The 24,836-nt window shown below is 41.7% G+C and overlaps 1 protein-coding gene across 2 annotated transcripts in view; it reads left to right on the top strand.

Annotated features, from left to right (window-relative positions):
* The first annotated feature begins 4,653 nt into the window (after positions 1-4,653).
* Anapc4 (anaphase promoting complex subunit 4) overlaps positions 4,654-24,836 on the top strand; it is a 30,555-nt gene continuing 10,372 nt past the window's right edge. Inside the window, exons 1-18 of one of the 2 annotated variants that reach the window (XM_038342020.1) lie at positions 4,654-4,960; positions 6,230-6,335; positions 8,250-8,382; positions 10,493-10,567; positions 10,683-10,709; positions 10,802-10,846; positions 11,398-11,482; positions 12,075-12,179; positions 13,438-13,521; positions 14,546-14,632; positions 16,310-16,374; positions 16,862-16,904; positions 17,022-17,098; positions 18,988-19,088; positions 19,172-19,223; positions 23,883-23,938; positions 24,141-24,187; positions 24,720-24,776. In XM_038342020.1, the coding sequence (XP_038197948.1) occupies positions 4,832-4,960; positions 6,230-6,335; positions 8,250-8,382; positions 10,493-10,567; positions 10,683-10,709; positions 10,802-10,846; positions 11,398-11,482; positions 12,075-12,179; positions 13,438-13,521; positions 14,546-14,632; positions 16,310-16,374; positions 16,862-16,904; positions 17,022-17,098; positions 18,988-19,088; positions 19,172-19,223; positions 23,883-23,938; positions 24,141-24,187; positions 24,720-24,776 (1,374 nt within the window). In that variant the 5' untranslated portion in view covers positions 4,654-4,831. The remainder of the gene's footprint in view (positions 4,961-6,229; positions 6,336-8,249; positions 8,383-10,492; positions 10,568-10,682; positions 10,710-10,801; positions 10,847-11,397; positions 11,483-12,074; positions 12,180-13,437; positions 13,522-14,545; positions 14,633-16,309; positions 16,375-16,861; positions 16,905-17,021; positions 17,099-18,987; positions 19,089-19,171; positions 19,224-23,882; positions 23,939-24,140; positions 24,188-24,719; positions 24,777-24,836) is intronic. The other variant, XM_038342029.1, reaches the window with a different exon arrangement.

Below are 24,836 nucleotides of genomic sequence, written 5' to 3'. Positions count from 1 at the left end.
AGGCAGAGGGATTTCTGTTAGTTCAAGGCTACCTGGCTACACAAGATTGAACCTGTCTAAAAGAGAAACAGAGTTCACACAAAGATGGTCCCAGCACGGATCACATGCCTCTACTCTAGGGAAGTAGACACAGGAGTGATATGGCTGGGTGGAGAGAGGAATATAAGGCAGACAAGTCTGAGGTTTGGTGGAGACAGATGCCGTCTGAAGACAGGATCTCCCCTTCGGTCTGAGCATTGGTAGAGGTAAAAGAACTCTAGTGGCTGCCCACTCTGCTTATCTGATCTCCAGCATTAACCCCTATATCTGACTCGGAGTTTTTATTATTAATACCAATTAGCATTCGTGCTGCATAGTGGCAAACATCGGATGACATCAAAAGACAGGAAGACAGGAGGTATAGGTAGGACTTCTAGACAGAGAGAGCGCTGGGAAGAAGAAATGGGGTGTCGCCAGTTAGATGTTGAGGAAGCAGGATGGGCAGTACAGAGTAAAGGTAACCGAACCACTTAAAAGAATGTAGATTAAAAGGTGTGGGTTAGTTTAAGTTCTATGAATTAATGGAAAAAGCCTAAGTTAGAATCTGTTTACAGATTTTATTTCTCCATGGAAGATTTAGACTTCCAACATCAGCACCCATTGTATCAACCCCTTTGTCTCATGTGTTTTATAGGAGCTCAGCAAAAGTTAGATGGATGTGGTAATATTTTGTTTGTGCTGTAACAAATAAAGCTTGCCTGAAGATCAGAGGGTAGAGCTAGCCGATAGGTAACCATAAATGCCAGGCAGTAGTGGCACACATCGTAGATCCCAGCCCTTGGAAGGCACATGCCTTTAATCCCAGCACTAGGGAGGTGGAGCCAGGAATATAAGGTGTGTGGAGACAGAATCTCAGGCTCATTCAGTCTGAGGATTCATAGAGACAGGAGCTCAGCCCACTCGGTTAGAGGAGTCAATAGAGGTAAGAACTCTAGTGGCTGCCTGCTTTGCTTCTTTGATCTTTCAGCTTTCATCCCTTAATATCTGACTCTGGGTATTTAATATTAAGATCAATTAGAACCTAGTTTTAGAGGCATTGGCATGGCAGACACAACTGAGATAGGCAGAGGATTTGCTTTTGTCTTCTTCAAAAGAAGGAAAAAGGGAAAACAGACAATAGCTCTAGGAGGGATGTAGCATGGCACATGATCCTAATTCGTCTTGATTTTAAAAACCTGGAGTCAGATATAGGGTAAACGCTGAAAGATCAGCGAAGTAAAGGACCAGCCACAGTTACCTCTTACCTTTCTGACTTCTCAAACCTGTCTGGTATGTAAGAGTTAGCCAGTAAGAAGCTAGAGCTAATGGCCCAAGCAGTAATTTAATTAATACAGTTTCTGTGTGATTATTTCGGATCTAAGCTAGCCAAGCAGCCTAATGGCAACAAGTGGCCCCTTCCTCCTACACCTGTCTCCATTCCACCTTAACCCTTCCTGTCTGTCTGTATAGACCTTCAGACGTCTATGGTTAACTAGCGGCTAGCTCCACTGTCTGATCTCCAGGCAAGCTTTATTTGTCAGAACACAAACAAGATATCACAACATTTCCCCCATTTGTCTAAAATAAAGAGGTTATAACTAACATAGAAAAACTATCCACAATAAGTACAATAACTATGTACAAATATGTACAGGCAATAATTATATTAGCAACGTCTAGTCCATTAACATTTGACAAATTCAGAGAAAATACTCCGTTATTTATTCTATCTTGGTGAGTTCGACGTGTTGTTTCTAACTCACTTTCTATCCCAACTTGCATTACCAACCAAAAACTGTCTTTGGATGTCTCTCAACCCTATACACTTTATACCTCTTTATGTGAGTTTCTTTTCTGAATTTGTTAATGAGGAAAAACTAACAATAATTATCTAGTGTTCAACTCCATCAGAGACCTGAAAAGGCAATAAAATTACCTAAGTCAGCAGGAAGAGCCAGTAAATGACTTCAGAAACTATGAGAAATGACAGAAACAGCTGGCTGCCTGGATGGTTGCACGGGGACTATCGGTCCTTGTAATGGTCTAACGGCAGTGCTGGGAGGGCACTGAGGCCTTGAACTTCATAAAGAAGCGAACAACTGGACTTTGGGAGTAAAAATAAAAATGTTTCATTGGTGCCTGGCCCTTCACTGTAATGTAGAAAATTCAATGTGGAAAACAGTCTACAAAGGGTCCTGATTTCCTGTCCCCTCCTTACCATGTCTTTCTCTTTGTTCCCTCCTGTGGAGCTACAGAGCTGCAGCACATCTCTGGCCAGTGAAATAAAATTCTCTCTCTCTCTCTCTCTCTCTCTCTCTCTCTCTCTCTCTCTCTCTCTCTCTCTCTCTCTCTCTCTCTCTCCTCACTTTTTAAAAATCCTTTAAAAATATACTTCCTTCAGGGAATTTAATCCTTCCATGTGTTAGAATAACTTAATGTACTCACTTAGCTCCGTACAGATTAGAAGCTGATGGCAGAAGTCCCTTGCCTTCCTTGGATTTGACCAGAGATTCCCACCTGCGTCACACAAGACCTCCAATCATGGGAAGCTGGCATACAGAATAATATGTTTTCCTGCTAGTCGTTGTACATAAATACCAACTTAGTAAGTGGAAATGCCATGTAATAGGACACTTTCTGACTCAGATCCTTAACCACATTCCTTAAGAGGCTAACACTCTTGGAGCTGCATGGTCAGGAGCACTTCCACCAAATGCAAAGGAAAAATCCAATTTCACTTATTTGATGTAATTTTAATTGGAACATTAAGACATGGGTTAAATTACTTGAGGGTTAGCTAAGAAGGTCATTGCAATAAAGTGAAGATAAGGTCACTACTGTTTGATTCCAGGTATTTTCAGTATAAATGTTAACTCAGCAAGATTGAGGACAATAGTACCAGAGTGACTGAGAAGATCTCAGAACTCTGAGAGGTGGCTTTTAGCCCCCTAGTCAGTACCAGGATTTCTAGTGTTTCTTTCATGTTACTCTGTAAACCAGCAGAACTAGGATGTTAAATGTGCACACCGAGGACCGAGGACCTAAGCCTGAGCTGGGCGTGGATTTGCATGTTTGGAATCCCAGCCACTCTGGGAAACCAAGGCTAGATGGTGAGTTCGAAGCCTGCCTGGGTATCGAGACCCCTCCCCCCATTTTGAGGCAAGAAGAAACAGCCTGTAGGGAATGGGTCTGTTTCTATATCTGCAAATGGGAATGGCTCGGCTGCACAGCTGAAGGCAAAAGGAAACATCACTGCCTAGACACTTATCAGTAACCGTGTGCCCCAGGGCCACGTAGACGTTGTAACGACCTCTCAAACTGCAATCCCAAGAAAGTCAGTTACATCCCCCTTAATTTTTTAGATTCTTTTGTGTAGAAATATGAAGCATGCTAAAGCTACCCCTTCCCCAAAACATAATTGGAAATGTTTAGTGAACTGTACCTTTTCATAGATGTGAGAATCAATGTATAAAGATGGAACTCTTCAGGATGGATTTACCATATCTTAAAAAAGGTCCTATGGTTGGGCGTTTATTTGGTTTGCCCTTTTTCTATTGTGTTAATGTATTTCTTATCCAATCTGGAACGTCCTTAGGGTAAATAAATGTGTCACATTAATAAATACCATGCATTGCTTACTATGCACTGCGCTGTTTGTTTCATATGAAACAGTAATCACATTGATAAGTCCTTGTTTCCTATAAATGCCAACACTTGTTTCTTACACAATCAAATACTGTGGTTCTAGAACTCCTATTAGAACTTCAGACTGGAGTCACTTGAGTTAGTCTCTGAATTTCTTTCCAAGGACAGCAAGTGAAGGAGTAGGGGAGACAGTTTTAAAAAGAAAGAAAAAAGAGTACTTCAGATGATAAACCGTGGCTCACTCTGCCCAGAAGAGTGCTCTCCCATCTTGTAGTATGGGCTTTATACTTGAAACTGCCCCTTAGCACAGTTGTTATCAGTATGCCGACTACTGACTTTGCCTGGGCGGTGTCTGTCCGGATAGCTGTAGAATAAATTTTGGTTCCTCGTAACTGTGTTGGATTTGTGAAGTGCTCATTTAAATAGTGTGGGAAATCAAACTATTATTTGTTCCGTGTCACGGAGGGTGAAAGCTCTTTAACATTTGGTTGTAAGTCGGAATCTTTTAGTGTTTTTTAATGGTTAATTAACTTTTAATTTGCTAACACGCTGCCCGATAGGGAGGTTTGTTTGTTTGTTGTTGTTTTCCTCTCTCTCCAGTTATGCTGTGCAGCCAGGGCTGAAAACTACCAAGACGGCCCAGTGTGTGGATCGGGAGTTTTGATCAGAGCATAAACCTGTGGCAATCCCTTTCTCCACAGCAGAGAATTTCTGAGCAAAAGGAAAAGACTCGGAAGGGTTCCCATAGATCTGCACATACACACTAAGGATTGCTCTCGGTGCTTGCTGGACACCCGGTTAGCAGAAATAGCGAACCCCAAGGACCTCAGAGTACACTCCGCCCCGGCGCTTACAGCTTTGCCCGCCGCACTCGCCCGCCCCGCCCCGCCCCGCCCCGCCCCGCCCCGCCCCGCCCCGCCTCGCCCCGCCTCGCCCCGCCTCGCCCCGCCGCCGCCGAGCCACTCACTTCCTCTCGCGAGGACGTCCTGGCGTCGGCGTCGGCGCCGGAAGCTTCCTCTGAGCGCCGAGGGCGGAGGGAGAGGGCGGGGAAGGCCGCTGGTTAGGCTTGTGACTCTGGCAGGTACCGCTGCAGGCAGGACTCTGCACCAAGGCTAGTGGCCCGGTGCTCCTGCGGCCTTTCCCTGAGCATCGTTGCAGGACCGGCCCCATGCTGCGCTTTCCGACGTGTTTCCCATCCTTCCGGGTGGTGGGAGAGAAGCAGCTGCCACAGGAGATTGTTTTCCTGGTCTGGTCTCCCAAGCGGGACCTCATTGCTTTGGCCAACACTACAGGCGAGGTAAGTGAGCCGGCGAGGAGCCAGGCATGCCTCGAGCCTCAGTTTCCCCTTTTGCAGACATGGCGGATCAGCTGTCTGCCTTATCTCATCGTGGCAGTTGACCTCACATGGAAGTGTAAAGGACCGTCTCTGCTAAACATGGTTTATAGTTCTATTTCCTTTGTGGTTAAAAGAACAAATGTCCACAAAGTTGTGCACGCCCAGGTCGCCATGAATTGATTTGGCCAGGGATGCACCATCCGAGCAGACTCCACATACTCCATCCAGAGATGGCTTTCAGATTAGCAGAAGAATGAAGATGAACTGTTGTCACGTCTAGCTGGAAATGCATGTGTGACGTTGCTCCGGAGGATGCTTCAGAGTTTTTATATCTTGGTGACATCTAGCTAACTATTTAAAAGATCATTAAGTTTACAGGCTGGTGTCTCACAGGATTCCTGGCAGAATGTGTGCGAGCGTTGCCAGTCGAACATGCTTTATCGGGTATATAACCAAAGCATACTCCAACTTTCTGTCGAGAATTACTGTTTACTTGGCTGCCATCTTGAAAGGAAACCTTCACCTATGCCTATTTTCTCCTCACCTTTTGGCAGTTTTCCCCTGACAGTAGCCAGGTAATTGGTGTGTATGCAGCCAAGTATGGGAAACTAGATGGTAAGGCGATCTCAGGAATCTTAGTGTGCCCAGTTTCATCATCATGGTGGCTGCCATGCCTTTGCCCTGAGATCCATGGCCAGAGCGTGACATAGCTGAAAGCATGGGCTAAAGTCGCAGGCGTTGTTATTTTATTTTGCCACAGCTACCTTTTGGTGCTGTTTGTGTGACTTCTTTTGTTGTCAGCTTGGATAGCCTTAACCTTTTCTAAAAACTTTTTAAAAAGTTTCAAAGGGCCTGGAGACATGGCTCAGCAACCACGAGCGCTTGGTGTTCTCAGAGATGACCTGGGTTTGGCCCATAGCGCCGGTGTAACTGTAACACCAGTTCTGGGGAGCTCTGATGGCCTCCTCAGGCACTGACTGCCCGGTTGTGGTACAAATGCATTCATGTAGGCAAGATACTCATACAAGTATGTACAGGGCTAAGTTGGGCCTTCTCAGTTCACCCGTGTCTTTGAAAATATCTTATATTCATTCAGACACTGTTCTCTTTTGTTCTTTGGATAGTTAAGTACTCAAATAATAATTAAAAAATTTTACTCTGTGGATCTAGGTCCCTTTTATTTCTGAAAATGAGTTTGCAAGTTTCTGCTATTATATCTTTTCGTCTTAGGTTTTACTTCATCGGCTTGCAAGTTTTCATCGAGTTTGGAGTTTTCCACCAAATGAAAATACAGGAAAAGAAGTGACCTGTTTGGCCTGGAGACCAGATGGCAAACGTAATGATAATGTTATAAACATACTCTTCATTTTCATAAAGTATATTCTAAAAGGAAGCCTGTTTTATAAAAGAATATATTTTTTCTGGGTATATTTTAGTTATGATTTTGTTTCTGTTATACAGGTCTTACTGGAGAGGCCTGACTGGCCTGGGACTAGAACTTAGAGAGCTCCACCTGCCTCTGCCTTCAAGTGTTGGGACTAAAGATGTGTTACCATACCTGACCTTATATTAGAATTATAAATACTAGTTTGAGATTTTTTTTTAGAATGTTTAAAATTTTTTTTTCATGTAAGTCTGTTGTTGGCAAAGATGACTCTTTAATGAGCTTTGTGGCACATGGGATTGAAGCCTGACACATCCACAAAGTACTCGGCTTCTGTTCTCGCTGCTCTTTTGTCCCACACCATTTGACAAGCGTCGGTCACCACTCACCAGTCCATTCGGTGCCATCAGAGCCTTCTTTTCCACCCAGTTCATTTAGCACTGAATGTGAGGTTCATCAATACCCTGTGTGCAGGCAGCTTGCTACACCTAAGGGCCTGCCCACTGTGACCATGCCTCCATTTCCACAAGGTCTGATCGTTTGGTGTGTGTGTGTGTGTGTGTGTGTGTGTGTGTGTTTTACCCTGGTAGTTTCTTGAGCAGTTAAGAGGACACAGTCAGAGGACAGAGATTCCTGGCATCTGTTCATCTTGTTTCTTAGCATGGGGGTGGAATAAAGAGAATAAAAAGAATTTAAGAAAACAGCAAATGGAGCCGCTTTCTGTCTTGTAGACTTGTGAACAGGGCTGGGGGAGACAACAAGGATGGTATATGTCTCTTGTGAATAATCACCCGGCACCTGTTAGATATTTTCTTGTTGAAAGCAGGTCCCAGTCTGGAGACTTTGTTGTGTAAGTTAATAAATAGAATATGTGGGAAGCTAGTAGACAGGTGATGTAGTTTGAACATGTGACAATGAGCTTAAGTAATAGGCATAACTATATGAAAGGATCTCTTTGGTTTCTAAAATATTACCTAAAAGAATAGATAAACCCGTAAAAGTCTCACCAACGTGGCTCTTGAAACAGGAGCTGAACAAAGAAACATGGAAATGTTAATGTGAACAGGAGAAAGCCCAGGAGGCCTCACCCTGCACAAAGAACTACAGGCTACTAAGAAATGTGAGAGCAGGAGAAATGGTCTTCCTCAGAGAAGAGTACACAATCGTCTGTCCATTACAAGTGGGCAGCCCTGAAAACGTGCAAGTGACATACAAACTGAGCAGATCGTTTATATGTATTTAGGAATATGTATATATGTGCATACGTAACAACAGTTAATTAAAGGAAAAGAGGAGCCAGGCAGTGGTGGTGCACACCTTTAATCCCAGCACTCGGGAGGCAGAGGCAGGTGGATCTCTGAGTTTCAGGCCAACCAGGACAGCTAGGGCTACACAGAAATCCTGTCTCAAAAACTGAAAACAAAGAACAATAAAAAAGGGGGCAGGGAGGCATAAGTTTGGAAGAGAGCAAGGAGAGGCATATGGGATGATTTGGAGGGAGGAAAGGGAAAAGGAAATGATGTAATTGTATTATAGTCTCAAAAAATAAAAGCTGGTAAACTAAAAAATTGTTTTAGTTACATTTGCTGTGATGTGTGGGATGTTTATGCTGTAGCCCGTGCTGAGACAGGACAGCCTGTGGAAATCGTTTCCATTCTTCCGCCCGTGGCATGGGGGTGGGGAACGCAGTCAGGCCAGTAACAAAAGTTCTCTTCTGCTGAGCCGTCTTGCTGGCCCTCAAAAAAGAATTTTTAGGTAATTAGAATGTGTTTGAAATAGTAAAATTGGACAGTAAGTGAAATGCTCGTTTATTTTTCTGAAATAATCATGCTAATTTAGTCTGATTATTTTCTTACATGTTTTTAGTTTTGGCCTTTGCTCTCGCTGATACCAAGAAGATTATTTTATGTGATGTAGAAAAGCCTGAAAGCTTACACTCCTTCTCCGTGGAGGCTCCGGTTTCCTGTATGCATTGGATGGAGGTGACTGTGGAAAGCAGGTAGAATACCACGGGGGAAGACTTGGGAGGTTTTCCGAGCTTGTCATGTTATTTCTGAGACGTGTCCTTGCTCTATGGCTAGGCCATCCTCAAGCTTGAGATCCTCTTGCCTCTCTGCCTCCCAAATGTAGGGTGATCGTGGACATTTTACAGGCACCGGCAGCTGAAATGTTCGTTTAGAGTGGAAATGACTGTCAGCGCTGTGAGTGTGTATTCACTGCGGCTTTTAGTTGAAATTATCTAGATAGAGTGGTTGTGTTTATTACTTTTATTTATTTGTGTGTGTGCCATTTGTTTTGCGAGGAGCTTTGTCCTGTGTTAATGGATATTCTTTTTTTTTTTTTTTTTTTTAAATGGATATTCTTAGAGCATGAACAGTGCTGGATGGAGCAGACAGCCTGCTAGGTTCCTTCTGTGTTCTTGGCCTGGGTCTTTTTCTTGTTCCCTGGAACAGTTCTTCCCTAGTCTGTGTAGACAAGGGAATGCCTGGGTTGTAGCGAGGAACTTCTAAGGCATCAGTGACATTGGCTCATGTTGGGGACAGAAGGATTTTTGAAAATTGAGTCCTTTTTTCCAGGAGTTTTTTTTTTTTTTCTTACTGATTTTCACTAAATTACTATCAAATGAAATTATAAATCCTGAATGTTAATTGACAGCTTTCTTAAGTGGTACATAAGAAACAGGGGACAAGGATCTAGCCTGAGTTTGAAATTCATTAAAGATAAGCCAGAGTGATCATCTTCAGATGCTCAAGGATAACAGTTACATGAGTTTCTAGAAGGTGAGGGAAACAGAACATGTCCTGTGAGTTGTGTCCCAGCCCATCTCCAAAGGGAGGTTCTAGCACTGTGTGTTCTAGGGCGGAAAACCATGATTTCAGGTCTGTAGCACCACGAGGTGGTGGCTTACCAGGAGAGATCTTAACCTGCATCTGTCTCAGAGAGGAGAGGCATGGCGACTGCCTCACTTCCCTTCTTCCCAGCATTCTGTTCTGTCTACTCCACCCACCTAATTTTCTGTCCTATCAAAGGGTCAAGGCAGTTTCTTTATTAACCAATGAAAGTAACACGTAGGCAGATGACCCCTCCGTCATCAGGTCTCTACCTTTTCACTTCCTCAGCCATTTACTTCCAATTGTATTTGGAAGTAGAATTGAAAAAGAAAAGGCAATAAAAATATTCCTGAGCCATCCATGGTGGTGCACACCTATAATCCCACCTGGAGGATGCCTCAGCAGTTAAGAACACTTCCTGCTCTTGCAGAGGACCTGGGTTTGGTTTCCAGCATCCACACGATGGCTCACAACCATCCACAACCCCAGTTCCAGGCATCTGCTGCTCTCTTCTGACCTCAGGCAGCAGGCACATATGTGGTGTATACACATCCTTGCAGGCAGAACACACATACACATAAAAATCCAAAAAAGAATAAAAAATATAGACTATTCAGAAATAATGGCAAATGGCATAGTTTTATATACCCACCAGACTGCCACATCCCCAAGTCGGTATAAGCCATAGAACCAGTTATTAAATGATACAATAATTACTCTAAGTCGCTTTAAATTATTCTTAGCACTTTGTTTACTGTGGTTTCTTAGATCAAATTCAGAAATCATAAGCTCACAGTTTATCTGAATATTGAATACATATAAATATATTTCATATGCTGATATGCTGACAAAAAATCATTTCTTGATATTCCTCTATATGTACAGTGAGTAGGTGTTTGTCAGTTTTTTTTTTTTTTTTTAATTTTGGTTTTTCGAGACAGGGTTTCTCTGCAGCTTTTTTAGAGCCTGTCCTGGAACTAGCTCTTGTAGACCAGGCTGGCCTTGAACTCACAGAGATCCGCCTGCCTCTGCCTCCCGAGTGCTGGGATTAAAGGCGTGAGCCACCACCGCCCGGCTTGTCAGTTTGTTTTGAAACAAAACAAAAACCCCAATTCCCCCTTTGTCTTATCACACAGGATTGCTAACAGTGTTTGTTTTATATGTATCTCTGTGGTAAAATTATAAAACTAGGAACCTTTTTTTTACTGCATTTATTTTTAATGGAAAGAGAAGTCAAATCTTTGCTGTTGTGTGATACTTGGTTTCCCTCCCCTTTAGTGTCTTAACATCATTTTATAATGCTGAGGATGAATCCAACCTTCTCTTGCCTAAGCTGCCCACACTGCCGAAAAAGTATGTATCGGTTTTATTTCTCTAGAATGAACCTGCCATTTCTCTTCTGCTTTTAACATGTTACCAGTTTCCCATGCATTTCTCAAGAGTAAACCTTATCTCTATTTTCTTCTAGTTACAGCAACACCTCAAAAATATTTAGGTAAGTATACCTTTCTTATTTTCAAATGACGCGCTCTTTTATTATTTGAAAGATAATATTGAAGGATGACCCAATTTATGTTTTTGTTTTAGTGAAGAAAATTCTGATGAAATTATTAAGCTCTTAGGAGATGTCAGGTAAATTTTACAGATGTCTTATTTTATTTCTTGAGGTTGATGTTTTGTATCTGTGGCAGTTTTCAGAACGTGAGCAGCGGATTCTTCATCTTGTTACTTCACTGTTGACATTGAAATCTCTGAACAGCACACAGATAGCAGTGTCTATTGTGTGGCCATTGATTTTTCTAAATTTTAGTAATGTTGTAGAGCATCTTAGCAGGATAGAAGTGCTAGGGTTTCTAGATTTAATTTGAATTTTCCAAGTTTTTAAAGCCTATATAATGTATTTTTTATTGCCGTCATAAGAACTGATGGCACTGTGTGTTAGTTGGCAGGTGGATCATTTCATTACTGATTGTGTGAAATACAGTTGGTGCCATGGAATTTTACTGTAAACAGAAATCTTTTGGGAAGCTATAGGGAAGTCTGTTGTTCATTTTGAAAAAAAAAAAAAAAAAGGTAACAGGCCTTAGTAGCAGGGCTTGCTGTGTGCTGTAGGCTGAGGCTGGCAGCTGCTGTCTCAGCTCTGCTGTCGGTTGGCCTCAGCGTGTTGCCTTGTTCTCAATTAGGCTGAACATCCTTGTCCTTGGAGGCAGCTCTGGATTTATTGAGCTTTATGCTTATGGGATGTTCAAAATTGCCCGAGTAACAGGGGTAAGTTCTTCAAAATTTTCTGTTTCTCTTAGAAAACAGCAGCTGGTTTACTTACAGAACAAGGAGAGAGAAGGTTAACTTTGTTCCCGCTGAAATGTCTAGAGGTTAATTTTAGTAAGATAGAATTTAGTGTTCCTGTGTTTGCAGCAGTCGAGAGCTGCTGATAGAACTAGTCAAGTTTTTCCCTTTTACAGACTGGCATGGTCCACTTGATTATGATTGGTTGATTTTTAGGTCTGCAGTGGGCAGGAGTGACAGTGGGTGATTGGCATGTGAAAGCAGTCACAAAAGCAGCCTTCAGCTCAGTACCAGCTCTCCCTGTGTTGTGAAGTCTTCTCACTCATGAAGGGGGAGAGTATCTCAGATTCTATGGATTGTGTTGGCTCTCCAGTATTTGGTGTGGGCCCCTTCATGGGAGGAGGACAGACAGGGTTTTGGTGTGTCCTTGGGCCACCCCATAGCTATGTCAGGAGCCAGGGTTATGCATTTCTACTTTTTAAAGTTTGTGTGAATTTTTGCTTCCATTGTTGTAAGCAGATGCAGCCTGTCAGTATAGCAAATGTATCGGGCGTGGCGATAACTGTTTTTGCAGATTGCCGGTACTTGTCTTGCTCTGTGTTTATCAAGCGATTTGAAGTCATTATCAGTGGTCACAGAGGTTTCCAGCAGTGGCGAAGCAGAGGTTTCATATTTTCAGGTGAGTATTAGAACCTTATAGCAGTAGCAGGTACATGGGGTTTTTGTTGTGCTGTTGTTTGTTTTTCAAGACAGGGTTTTTCTGTGTAGCTTTGGAGCCTGTCTTGGAACTCACTTTGTAAGCCAGACTGGCCTCCAAATCACAGGGATCTGCCTGCCTCTGCTTTAACCTCTGCTGGGGTTAAAGGTGTGCTACCATTGCTTGGCTAGGTACATGGGTTTTTTTTTTTTTTTTGTTTGTTTGTTTGTTTGTTTGTTTTTCGAGACAGGGTTTCTCTGTAGCTTTGGAGCCTGTCCTGGAGCTAGCTCTTGTAGACCAGGCTGGTCTCGAACTCACAGAGATCCACCTGCCTCTGCCTCCCAAGTGCTGGGATTAAAGGCGTGCGCCACCGCCGCCCGGCTTGAGGGGACATCTTTTAAACTGTGGTTTATGTTATAGACTAGGATACTGACTGGGCTTCTATATTTAGATCATAGCCATGCTTTGTCAAGAAGTCTTCCCAAGTATTTCTTCTGAGCTGTCCCAGTGTTTTAACCTCAGTATGTGTGAACTCTCAGAAGTAGGAAGAAAAGAATAAGAGATGTTGTGTTTGCCGTCCTTCCTACAGTCTCTGTTCAGAACATCAAAGAGCCCGGACTGTAGCTGTTTGCATTTCCCTTCTTTGTGAGGCTGAGAAACTGTTATCACGTTTGTATCTGAGCTCTAATGAAGAGGTTTTTTTCCTGTGAGGTGTGTGTACCCTAGGCTTGCCCCCAACTCACTGCACACAGCTGAAGATGACCTTGACTTCCTCCTCCCGCCAGTACCTCCCAAACACTGGTCACAGATTTATGCCTCCACGCCCAGACACAATGGATAATGACAGCCTCATTGAAAAATGACTCATACTCCTGATAGTCATGTTTTAATTCATATCCTTTAATTATTTTTACTTGTATTAAAATTTTACATTAATCTGTGGATATTTTAAATATTCTCATAATGATGTTATAGGTTATTGCATCTGTATCTGCACAAAAGGGAGGGGTGACTCAGAGCTGAGCCCCAGGTGGAAATCCCGAGGTAGTCACTTACTGGTTTCCAAAATCCATTGTGCTTAATGGGGAGAATTCTGGTAAGAGGCTCTCTGGCATGTAGTTAGATACAGACCCTTCTCTGTGCTAAGGACTTGCTTGTTTTTGAGCTGGTTGAGAATGATTTATCTTCAAAAGAAGCAAATGCTCCTGTGACCCATTTTATTTATTGTTTTACTTTGTAGCTTGAAACCAATCTGCTGTATTCCTGCTTACCCGAAGTAACTCGGATGGCCAGAAAGTTTACTCACATCTCAGCTCTCTTACAGGTATGAATCCATAACTTGCTTCATGTTAGCATTTTACTGGAAGTTTCTAATTTTCCATAAAGAAAAACCACCAAAAGTTTATGTTGTAAAGCTACCTGCAATAGAAGTGCTATAAGCTAATCTTACAATATTTGTTAAAGCAGATGTTGAAATTTAATTGACAGTCTTCTGACCAATCCTGTTAATTGCCTCCAGAAGAAAAGGGGAAAATCCTGTAAATCTTCTAAGCTATTCATAATGAAAATGCAACTTAAAACAAATTATAGATAAATTGTGGAAAAAGAGTTCATATAACTCAGCTTTTGTTAATAATAAATCCATCCTAAAACAGCTCATAGTTTTGTAGGTGAGCAGTTTGGACTAGACTGATCCAGATGGTTTTATAGACGTATAGCTGGTGTAGCTCACTTTAAAGAAACTGATCTGCAGACAGATGTGCGTCCCGGTGCTGGAATGGCTTTGTCTCTGCTCTGCATCCTCCTCCTCTAGGAGCTTGACCATGCTCATTCACATGGTGATGGCCGCAGAAGTCTCAGCAGTGTGAGTCTAAGGAGGCAAAGACTTCTGAGACCTTGGGCTCAGTCACGCTGTTTCTGATGTGTTGTTAGAACAAGACACAGGCTGGGCTAGACAGTGTACCCGGATGGAGCCCCTACAAAGATTTACTGATCTTTTGTTTGCTTTACTACGGTTCTTACTTTGCTTGATGTTACAGTTTCTAGAGGTTGGTGTTTTCTCAGGGGACCTGTCTGGCATGCTATGGAATGCATAAAATGTAAAAAGCACAAGGATACTTGTTTTCCCAGACAATCTTGGGAGTGTGTTGTTGTAAATTTATAAGAATCACTGGATAATTTAGTTTCCTAGCTAAGTGATTACCAAAGCGTAGCCATGGTCTTTTTTCCCACAGCTTTAGTGAGTTAGAAGAGTAGTTGAAAGTAAACTCTGGATTTCTCTGACAGCCAAAGAAGAATGAAATAACATGTTGTTTTGATTTTTTTTACTATCTTTTTTTTGTTAATAGTATATAAATTTGTCGCTGACTTGTATGTGTGAAGCATGGGAAGAAATACTGATGCAGATGGACTCTCGTCTCACTAAGTTCGTGCAGGTAATGCACTAGTAACTGAACTTTCCTGTGGAGACACTGAGTACATTCTCTCTGTGTTTGTTTTATGAGATATATGAGGGTCAGAACTGGGCAGGGTGGTTCATGCTATAATTCCAACACTCAAAAAGACAAGCTAGAAAGTTTGCCATGAGTTCAAGGTTGATGAGAGCTACAGAGTGAGACCCGGCCTCACAGGTGGCAGTCTGGAGAGATCCCTCAGTAGTTGAAAGCATTTGTTCCTCTCCTAGCAGGCCCAAGTTCACATTGGTTTGGCTCACATCCAAATGTAACTCCAGCTTCAGAGAACTCTGATGTCTTTAGCCTCTGTGGGTACCTATACTTATGTGTGTGTGTACATATATACACACATGCACGTGCGCACGCACACACACACGTGATTTAAAATAAAATCTTTAAAAAAAGAGAAAGATTAGTTTGGTTTGTAAAAGGCTAAGATCATTATTTGTTTCAGATGGGTTGATAAAACCTCAGTATTTTGGGGGTATGCAAAAAGAATTGAGCTAGTCAGTTTTCTGTTGTGGTAACGAAGTACTGAGGCTGGATAATCTATCAAGAAAAGATGTTTACTCAACTCCTAGTTTCAGATTCTGAAGTTCAGGGTCGCGTGGCATCACCTGTTCTCCAGACACTGAGGAGGTTCATTCCGGGGGCTGAAAGGATTGGTATTGGCTCAGGACCCCCAAGACCTAGCTCTCAACACAAAGGAGATTTATTTGCTCCAAAGGGGCGGAGGGCAAGGGGCTAAGGGACAAAGACAGGAGATAGAGAAGGAGGGAGAAGGGGAAGGGAACAAGAGAGAGGGGAAGGGGTATTTGTCCTGTAGGGGGACAAAGGACTGCATCTGGAGAGAGAGGAGACAGATGTGGCACATAGGAAAATGGTGGTTTATAAAGGTTAAAGGGGAAAGCCCGTGTTAGGATGAGGTGCTTAATTTTAATTGGGCATGTTAATTAGGGGAGCCAAAGGGGGCTTTTGATTACTAGACTTTAATACTCTGATAGCTGGACCTTGGCAGTCGGCTTCTGGAGAAGTGACCAAATAAGAGACTAGGCCTTGGTGGCTAGCTTTAGGAATGTAATGTAATGGTTCTTTAGCAAGGCAGGTGGACTGAGGGAGAAGGGCAAGGCCTACCAGAGCCATGTTTGCCATGCTCGGGCTGCCTAAAGTCCCTTCAGTGGCATCTTGGCAGGAGCATATTAGCAAAGGAAGCCAGGCAGTGTGGTTGGGTAGTCTCTTCAGCAGTCACTCTTGGAAGCGGTAGCCAGGGTCCTCCGAGTGTTACCTTCGCTTCTTCCCAACGACTCACCCACCTTCCATCCTCACCTACTTCTTAAAGAGTCCCCAGTTTAGATGTCATCACACCGAGGACAGGCCTCCAGCAGATGAACTCCTGGGGGACAAATCACACCCAAACCATGGGAGACCCTCTCCCCTTTGGTTGGGTGGGGCAGGACTGTGAGATGGAGCTGGTGGGGTGGGGAGGAAGGGCAGGTCTTGAAATAGGGGACTGGCCGTCTCTAGTCACTGACGCCCACATGAGGGGTTCAGTGTCTGAGGAAAGGTTGAAACCAAGGAAGAAGTTGTGATCCTGTTATTTCGAATAAATATGCTGATTATTCATAAAATATGTATCACCCCTTTTTTCATTTTGTCTAGGAGAAAACTACAGCGACGTCAGTGCAGGACGAGTTCATGCACTTACTGCTGTGGGGGAAAGCCAGGTGCGTGCACACGGGGGCTTCTGATCTGACTCTCTCTGCTACCTTCTTCTGACAGTAATTGTTTCATAAGTAATTATTTTCTCTGTAAAAACAAAATGCAAAGCTCTGCTATAAGACCCCCCCACGTGTGAGTTTTTAGAGTTTTTCGTGAACTTTTTATATAAATGTAATAATTTTGTTTATATGTATGTATATTGGATGTATAAATGTCTCAGAACCTTTATCCATGCTAACCCTTTCCTTCCTTGTACCTTGGGTAGATCTGCCCAGGGTGACAATTACCATAACCTTCTGGATGCTTGGAAATGTATAGTTCATTCATCTCTGGGTTCTACTGTGTCAGCTCTGTCTTTTGATGGGTGTTCTTCATGCTTATTTTGTTCCAGCATCGAATTTGTACTTAGAAATGTAGGTTTTAAATGGTACATCCAGAGTTTGAATGGAGAAGTTACTAAAATACTTTTTCTTAACATTTTTTTTGTTCTAGTGCTGAACTTCAGACTCTCCTGATGAACCAGTTAACAGTGAAGGTACTGTTAGAGTGTATTTGTTTAAATGGTTGTTAACACAGTCTTAGCTTTTTTTCTTTTTGGGAATGACATATAGTATCCTAGTTATATGCTAATGTATTTTCTTCTCTTAACTAGGGCTTAAAAAAGCTTGGCCAGTCTATAGAGTCATCATATTCCAGTATACAAAAATTGGTTATAAGTCACTTACAGAGGTATGGAAGTGATACAGAATTTTTTGATACTGCATTTATACATATGTTGGTCATCTTTCTGCTTCCTTCTCTCCATTGTCTGACATTCTCTTTTCAAGCCGTTTCTAGCTATGCACTGGCATTTTAGGGAGCTCAGCATACCCAAGATTAAAGTCAGTAATGACAATTCTTTTTTGTGAAATAGTTTTCCAACATTTTTTAACCAGGCTGAACTCCATTTGGGCTTTTTTTCTCATTTAACAATGAAATAGGCCTCGTGGCCTCCAATATGTTATATTTTTTTCATTTAATATATTGGCAATTTGTTCTTGTCATCTTCATTTCCCTCAAGAGTTAGTAATGTGACTGACCCAGTGTTCCTCAATATTAGGCCAAGGCTTGCTCCTGGATTCACCAGGCCTACTGCTATTTCTGTGCATAGCAACTTGAGTAAAGTAGTTTGTAACTGACTGCTGCTGAGTGTTTGATTTGCATTTTGACAGTTTTCATCATGGGTACCTAGACAAGCCTCAGTCCTCGGAGGTCCCTGAGTACTTTCTGCATTGGTCTGTTCTAGACCATACTGTCTATTGACTTCACTTTCCCTAATGAGTCTAATGTTGCACCTTAAAAGCTTGCACTACATTTGCTTTGCTCTTAGAAGCAAGGTCTTTTCGGGCCTTGAGCATGCCTGCCTCTCTGCTTTACCCGTACTAGGAGTCACTTGGTTTCCACACTCGATAATGTCTTCCACCCAAGGCTTTTCTCTTTCTTTTTTTAAATCTCTCTCTCTTTTTAAATAAATACCCTTTCCTTGATTTGTTGGTTAACTTATTTATAATGGTGCTGGGAATGGAGCCCAGGGTCTTAGGCATGTTTGGTAAACACTGCCATTGAAGTACAGCTCCCTCCATATAAGGACTTTTATCTCATTGAAGTACAGCTCCCTCCATATAAGGACTTTTATCTCATTGAAGTACAGCTCCCTCCATATAAGGACTTTTATCTCATCTCCATTCTTTTTGGAGCACTTTCACCTGCCTTTCCCTTGAGTTCTTCAGCTCTTGGCTCCGTTCGTGCCATCAGAAAAGCCCTCGGTTTCTGGAGTAGATCAGGGTCTTCATTTCACCTGTGCATTTCCCTAAGGCCTTCAGGAAGATGTGCTGTATGACCGGCTGTGACTTTACCGTTGTTCTCCACTGTGCCGCCAGCATCTAAACTCTGATATGAAGTCAGCTTAAAAATACTTGTGAGGGGGCTGGAGAGATGGCTCAGCGGTTAAGAGCATTGCCTGCTCTTCCAAAGATCCTGAGTTCAATTCCCAGCAACCACGTGGTGGCTCACAACTATCTGTAATGAGATCTGGTGCCCTCTTCTGGTCTGGCCTGCAGGCATACACGCAGACATAATATTGTATGCATAATAAATAAAAATTAAAAAAAAATACTTGTGAGGTTAGCCTGGTGCCATACGCCTTTAGTCCCAGCACTCAGGAGGTAGAAGCAGGTGGATTTCTGTGCGTTGGAGGCCAGCCTGGTTTGTAAAGTTCCAGGCTGGTCAGGCCTACTTATTAAGAGCCTGTTCTTTAAACAGAAGTGTCTATTGTTGAACAAATGTCCGTATGGTAAAGTGCCAGAATTGGGACTAGGGGTGCAGATCAGTTGGTAAGAGCTTAACCGGCACGGGACATAATCTGATCATATCAGAGAACCTAATCCGGTGGGTTTGTGTTTTCATTTCAGTTGTCATGATGGGCAAATGATCCTTATAGTTCTTAGAATTAGTTCTGGGAAACAATTCTTTGCTGTAGAAAGATTGTTGTGTTTGGTTTTATTTCTGAGATAAAATAGTGTTCAGCAGGGGATTACTGACCTTGGTGATAGCAGTGCTGCTTATCTCTGCTCTTGTAGTGGGTCCGAGTCTTTACTGTATCATTTGAGTGAACTTAAAGGAATGGCTTCATGGAAACAAAAGTACGAACCTCTAGGACTGGATGCTACATGCATTGAAGGTACTGTCTGCGTTTCTCAGTAGTCTGCATTAGATACACTTTGCTTATTCACCAAGTGACATTTGTTTGTTTGTTTTCTTTAGATGCTATTACTGCTGTGGGCTCTTTCATCCTCAAGGCAAACGAACTTCTCCAGTAAGTAATGGGTTACCTAGGAGCCTGGGTGTGAGAATATTTACTTCTTTCTTAGATAAGAGCCTACCAAGTTGACCAGAGTCTCTTAAGTTGATTTTTAGTGAGAATGATGCCAGTAACACAGAGATCATTTAAAGAAAAACTATTGCCATTCCATCATTCCGAGTTGTCTTTGCAGAGGGAAACAAACATTCTGACTGCTGTGTCTCTTTCTGCCTCTACTTCCTTTACTTCTTTCTCCTAAACACAGTTGTATTTTATTTCCTGTGCCTACCAATTTTCATTCTTTTTGTTTATCTTCATTTTTATGAACCTCGCTGACCTTCTCATCTTGTCTTGTTTTGTTGTATTGTGGCTGGGTCTTCCTGTGTTCCCAGGCTGACCTGAAACTTAGAGCCCTCCTCTCAGCCTTTCAAGGGCTTCAGTCCCAGTGTTCTCTCACCCGCTGCAGGCTTTCTTGTTTTCTGTACTTTCTGTCTCTAGCACAGCCTCCTTGGTGTCTCTGAAGGGGTCTGCCCCATTCTGGCATCCTCTGCCCTACAGGTGCCCTCTCACCCTGCATCGTTAGTTCTGTGCTTCCTGCTTTGCTCCCTGCCCAACTGTTTGCAGAGACACGGCCTCTTTTGCTTTCCTCAGTAGCCAGGGCTTTCAGGATCACATCTGATCCTTTCCTGAATTACTCTTCACCAAAGCACATCCTAAATTTAGTAACTTACTCAGAAAGTAGACATAGAAGGTACACTTTTCCTTTATTTTTCCTACCCTTATGCAAAATTGATCATTTTGGTGGGAATTAGAATCTGAAGGTGAAATAATTTCTCCTAGAATTTTCACAGCATTGCTCCATTGCTTTTAGGGCTTTTTATTGCTGGTAGGCGGCAATTTCTTGCTTTCTCATGGCTTTGAAGGATTTTTTTTTATTTCATCTTACATCAGAAGTCTTAATCCCTGACATCTTAAGGTTTCACAGTAGCATTTCTAGATGTGGGTCTTTCTGTTTGTGGTGCTGATATGAAAGAGCTGTCGAAATTTTAATCCTACTAACTTATTCTAGTGATTTATTTTTCTCTCCTTAACTGAAGTTGTCGTCTAGAAATAGTGAACTTGATGGGTTGTTTTTTTTTTTCCCTCTCCTCCATGTCTCTAATTTTTTCCTTGTAATTTTTAACTTTGTAGTTTATTTTCTGAGAAAATTTTTTGGCTTAATTGTCCAATATTGCCACTCATTTAAATGCTGTTTATTGAACACTTAATTATATTTTATTTTTTATTTATTTTTTTATTTTTTGGACAGAGTGTTATATAGCCTGGATTGGTTTGAACAACCTATATAGCCCAGGATGGCCTTGAACTCATGATGCTCCTGCCTCTGCCTCCTGAGTACCATGATGATAGATGCGTTCTTCCACTCCACTTTGAATTCTTATCTGTGTTTTAAAGAAGTTCTTGAAACTAAGTATACAGCCTTGAACAAAATTGATTAAAAAAAAAACTTCTGCCCTGTTTTGATTATAAAACCTTAGATTATAATGAGGCTTAGATTATAATGTGGTAAGACAGACAATAAACCAATAGATACTTGAAATGAATATAGATCAGTAGTTATATAAATAAGGCAAAGAGTGTAAGGTGTGGTTATACGGAGAGCCCCTCATAAACATGGATTCTGTATTCACAGATCCAACCAACTGCAGGTCAAAAATGTTCAGGAAAGGTCATTGCATCTTTATTATATATACAGACTTTTCCCTTGCCATTACTCTCTGAATATATTTACACAGCATTGTTTACATTATAATAGACATTGTAACTAGTCTAGAGATGATGACTTATATGCAAACACTACACATCCTTGGGTGTGGGTATCCTGGTTTTTTTGTTGCTTTTCTGTTGCTGTGATAAAACATCATGACCAAAGAAACTTAAGAAAGAACGTGTTTAATTGGGCTTAAGGTCTCAAATAGTTAGAGCCCGTGATGGGAGAATAAATGCATGATGGCAGGAACAACTGAGAGCTCACATCTTGATCTGAAAGCAGGAGGCAGAGAGCACATTAGGACTGGCAGGAGTCTTTTGAAACCTCAAAGCCTGCCCTCAGTGTCAAACCTCAACAAGGCCATACTTTCTAATCCTTCCAAAGCAGTTCCACCACACAGTGACCAAGTATTCAAACGTGAGTCTGTGGGGGCCATTCTCATCGGAACACCTACAGCTGGTGTGGTAGTCCTGCAACTAGCCCCCTTCAGTATGAAGACAGCTGTGGGGTCAGAGAGGCCTCAGAGAAGATGAACTTAGGGGGAGGTAGGAAGGGAGTCCTGTTGACGTTTGCAGTGCCTTTGGCATGGTCAAGGAACTTCAAGGGGCAGTGTAGCTGAAGTGAATTGAAAAGAACAAGAGGTGGAATGGATTGAGAGGAGCAAGAGAGGGTGGGCTGTGTATGTAGAACCCACAGGTAGTGTAGAAGGCAGACTTTTTTTCTGGGTGTGTGAGAGGCCTTTGGGAAGTTGGGAGCCACAGAGTAATATGTGGGTTTTATAAAGATCCTTTTCTACATAGTGTTGAAAATGTATTGTTAGTCAAGGGAGACACTGACTGGTCTGACTAGTTTATCATCTTTAGTTATTTTACTACAGTTTTATATCCTACCTAATACTTATTCTTTGTAGACACTTGAGTGTATTGTGTATATTTTGTGCCTTTTTCTGAATAGAAATGGTGCATGTATTTCCTAAGAATATAGTTAACTTCCTGCACACTGGAATACATTTACCAGAACTTCAGTGTAAATGGAAGCTGCACTTGCACTTCCTGGCTGCTCTTTTCCTGTGTTTTCAGTTTGTCTTTCTCACCTGGCTCTATCCTGCCTTACTATAGGCCAAGTCAGATATTTTATTAACCAGTGGGAATAAAATATATTCACAGCATACAAAAGGGCTATCTTATAGCATTTCCCCCTTTCTGTTTAATCAAAAAGGAAGGTTTTAACTTTAGCATAGTAAAATACGTGCAATAAAGCAGTTATTAAGTAAGAATCGGATTGAGTTTGTGGTGTCCTAAGAACGCTTTATGCGGCAGGTGCAGTTGAGGGTTAGGTTGCTGCAGTACTGCGTTTCCAATCCTGAGCTGCTTCTCACTCCTTATGGTTTCTCTTGGTCTCTACTGGCTCCAGCTCTGTGCCCCATCTGCTCTGGAGCTTAGTACTCACCAGTCCTTGGCATTTCTAAGTTTGTTTTCATTTCTTCTTTTTATTTTTGAATTTATAATCTTATACCCTCCTCACTCACTGTCTCTTTAATGTGGCATGAAAAGATAGGGTACAGATGCTAATACTCAGAGAACAAATGGAGAAACGGCATTGCTTGTTTCTTCCATAAAGTACTTTGTGCTTTACCACATTAGCTGAAAGCACATATAAAATATTCAAATTTCTGTGATTGCCTTGCAATATAAGTTGAAGGACAGGTAAATTGTTTGTTTGTTTCAAGTAAGTGAATTGCAGCATTATTATAATTACAGATGGAGAAACTGAGGCAATGAGCATTTTGTTGTTAGGCTGATTGTCTGGGGCAGAACTTAGCTTTTGGAAAATACACAAAGAAGCTTTCTGTTTTCATTGTTGTTGCAAAAGTTTTTTTTTTTTTTTACATCACTTGGTAACTTGTAAAAGATGTTATAGTCTTCTGTCAAGTATCTTTATACAGAAAGTAAGAGACTGGCTTCGTTTAATTCTTCATGTGATAATACCCTTGCAAAAAGCAGCTTGGCGGGAGAAAGGGCTTATGGTACAGTCCATTGTAACAGAGTAGTCAAGGCAGCAGGAACCTAAAACAGCTAGTTACTCTGAGTGCTTTCTACTCAGCTTGCAGTCCTGTGAACTCAGAACTCAAACCCATCAGCTAACACAGCCAAGGCACTCCCTCGCAGTCTAACCTCATCTATGCTCCTGTGACTCTGCTTCATGTCTTGTTGGTTGTTAGCACAACCATCACAGATGCCAATTCACTTTTCAGAGCTGATCTGCAGTGCAGTACTGAGTGAGGGTTTGAAAGACAGGTTTGAAAGAAAAGTCCCAGTGTTACTTGCTTAGGGTAATTACCTTATAGATGTAATCTTAAGGAGTTCAGAAATGGTTTCTTTAAGATAAAGATTTACAGTAGTAAATTTGGTGATACATGTGTGTAATGCCCAGGGTAATTCAATTTTTAAGAGATCTCATTTATTGTCAGAATCCAAAATCAGCTTAGCATGTCTATTGATGTTAGAAGTGGTGACATCATACAAACCTGTAGTGATGATTTACTTTTGGAGTTAATATTTTTCTTTTTACTGACTGGTAAATATTGTTTTTTAACTGAAAATAATGTTGAAAACTATTTCTTCCTGATTGTTTCTGAATACTGAGAAAGACTGTTACGCAACTTATAGCACAGCGCTCAGAACCAGTTACAATCTAAGTTCCTTACTTTATTTTTTAAAAAAACCACTTTGCCATTTAAACAATATTTTAGGGATGTGTTTGATGTGTAAAATGCTGTTGCAGGTGCTTAGACGTCATCCAGACAGGATACAATACAACAGTGTTGTGTTTGATGACAGTTGGACAATGATGTGTGAACTGCACGTGATAATCTTTGTTCTGTTTTATTTTTCCCTTTTTAGAGTTATAGATAGTAGTATGAAAAACTTCAAGGCATTTTTTCGGTGGCTGTATGTAGGTAAGTTGAGTACAAATATAAATCAGATTTAAATTCTTTATAGTTTATTTTTTTTTTGTGAGAAATATGCTTCCTTAGTGAAAAGAAGCTCTTTAAAATAAGAGGTTACGTGCAGTAGAGCACATAGCCTTGGATGTACCTGTAGTTAAACTGTGTTTCTGGTGACTGTTACAGATCATCTTTCAAACCTTTTTCTTTCTAGCAATGCTGCGAATGACAGAAGATCATGTGCTTCCTGAGCTGAACAAGGTAGTGGATAGGGCTGCGTGTCCACATCAGCAAGTGTGTTTACACAGCATTTGCAGCAGGGTCCCTGTGTAGCCCTGGCTGTCAGGCTGGCCTCTAACTCAGAGATCCACCTGTCTCTACCCCTGAGCACTGGGACTAAAAGTGTACGCCACCACCACCCAGCTTTTTTTTAAATCTCACATCACATTATTATGGCCACCTACCACTATGATACCAATGTTTTCGTAAAGTTCTGTGACCTGTGAGAAAGCATTCTTAAAATCCCTACATTAACTTCCTTAAACCTTAAATGCTTGTTCATTTTCCTTTAAAAGACTATAGCACCCAAGTCAGTGCTTGGCATGAAATAGTTTCTAGTTATCAAGATTGTGGCAGGTACCCGTGGTCTCTCCTGTGGTGTGTGTGGGTGTATGGAGTAGGAATAAGCCTGTGTGAGGCTTGCACGCCCACCTGGTCAGAACTCTATGTTCTGTGGAGTCTTTGATTGGGATGCTTTCTTGGTCTTGATTTGCTTTGTCTCATTTTGTTATAGATGACTCAGAAGGATATAACGTTTGTTGCAGAATTTCTCACTGAGCATTTCAATGAGGTAAGAAATTTATATTTCTGTGGGTTTTTTTTTAAAGATTTATTTATTTATTTATACAGT

The sequence above is a fragment of the Arvicola amphibius genome, chromosome 1, assembly GCF_903992535.2.
Source record: "Arvicola amphibius chromosome 1, mArvAmp1.2, whole genome shotgun sequence".
NCBI lineage: Eukaryota > Metazoa > Chordata > Mammalia > Rodentia > Cricetidae > Arvicola > Arvicola amphibius.
The sequence above is the reverse complement of the archived record's forward strand: the minus strand, read 5'-3'. Positions and strand labels throughout refer to the sequence as shown.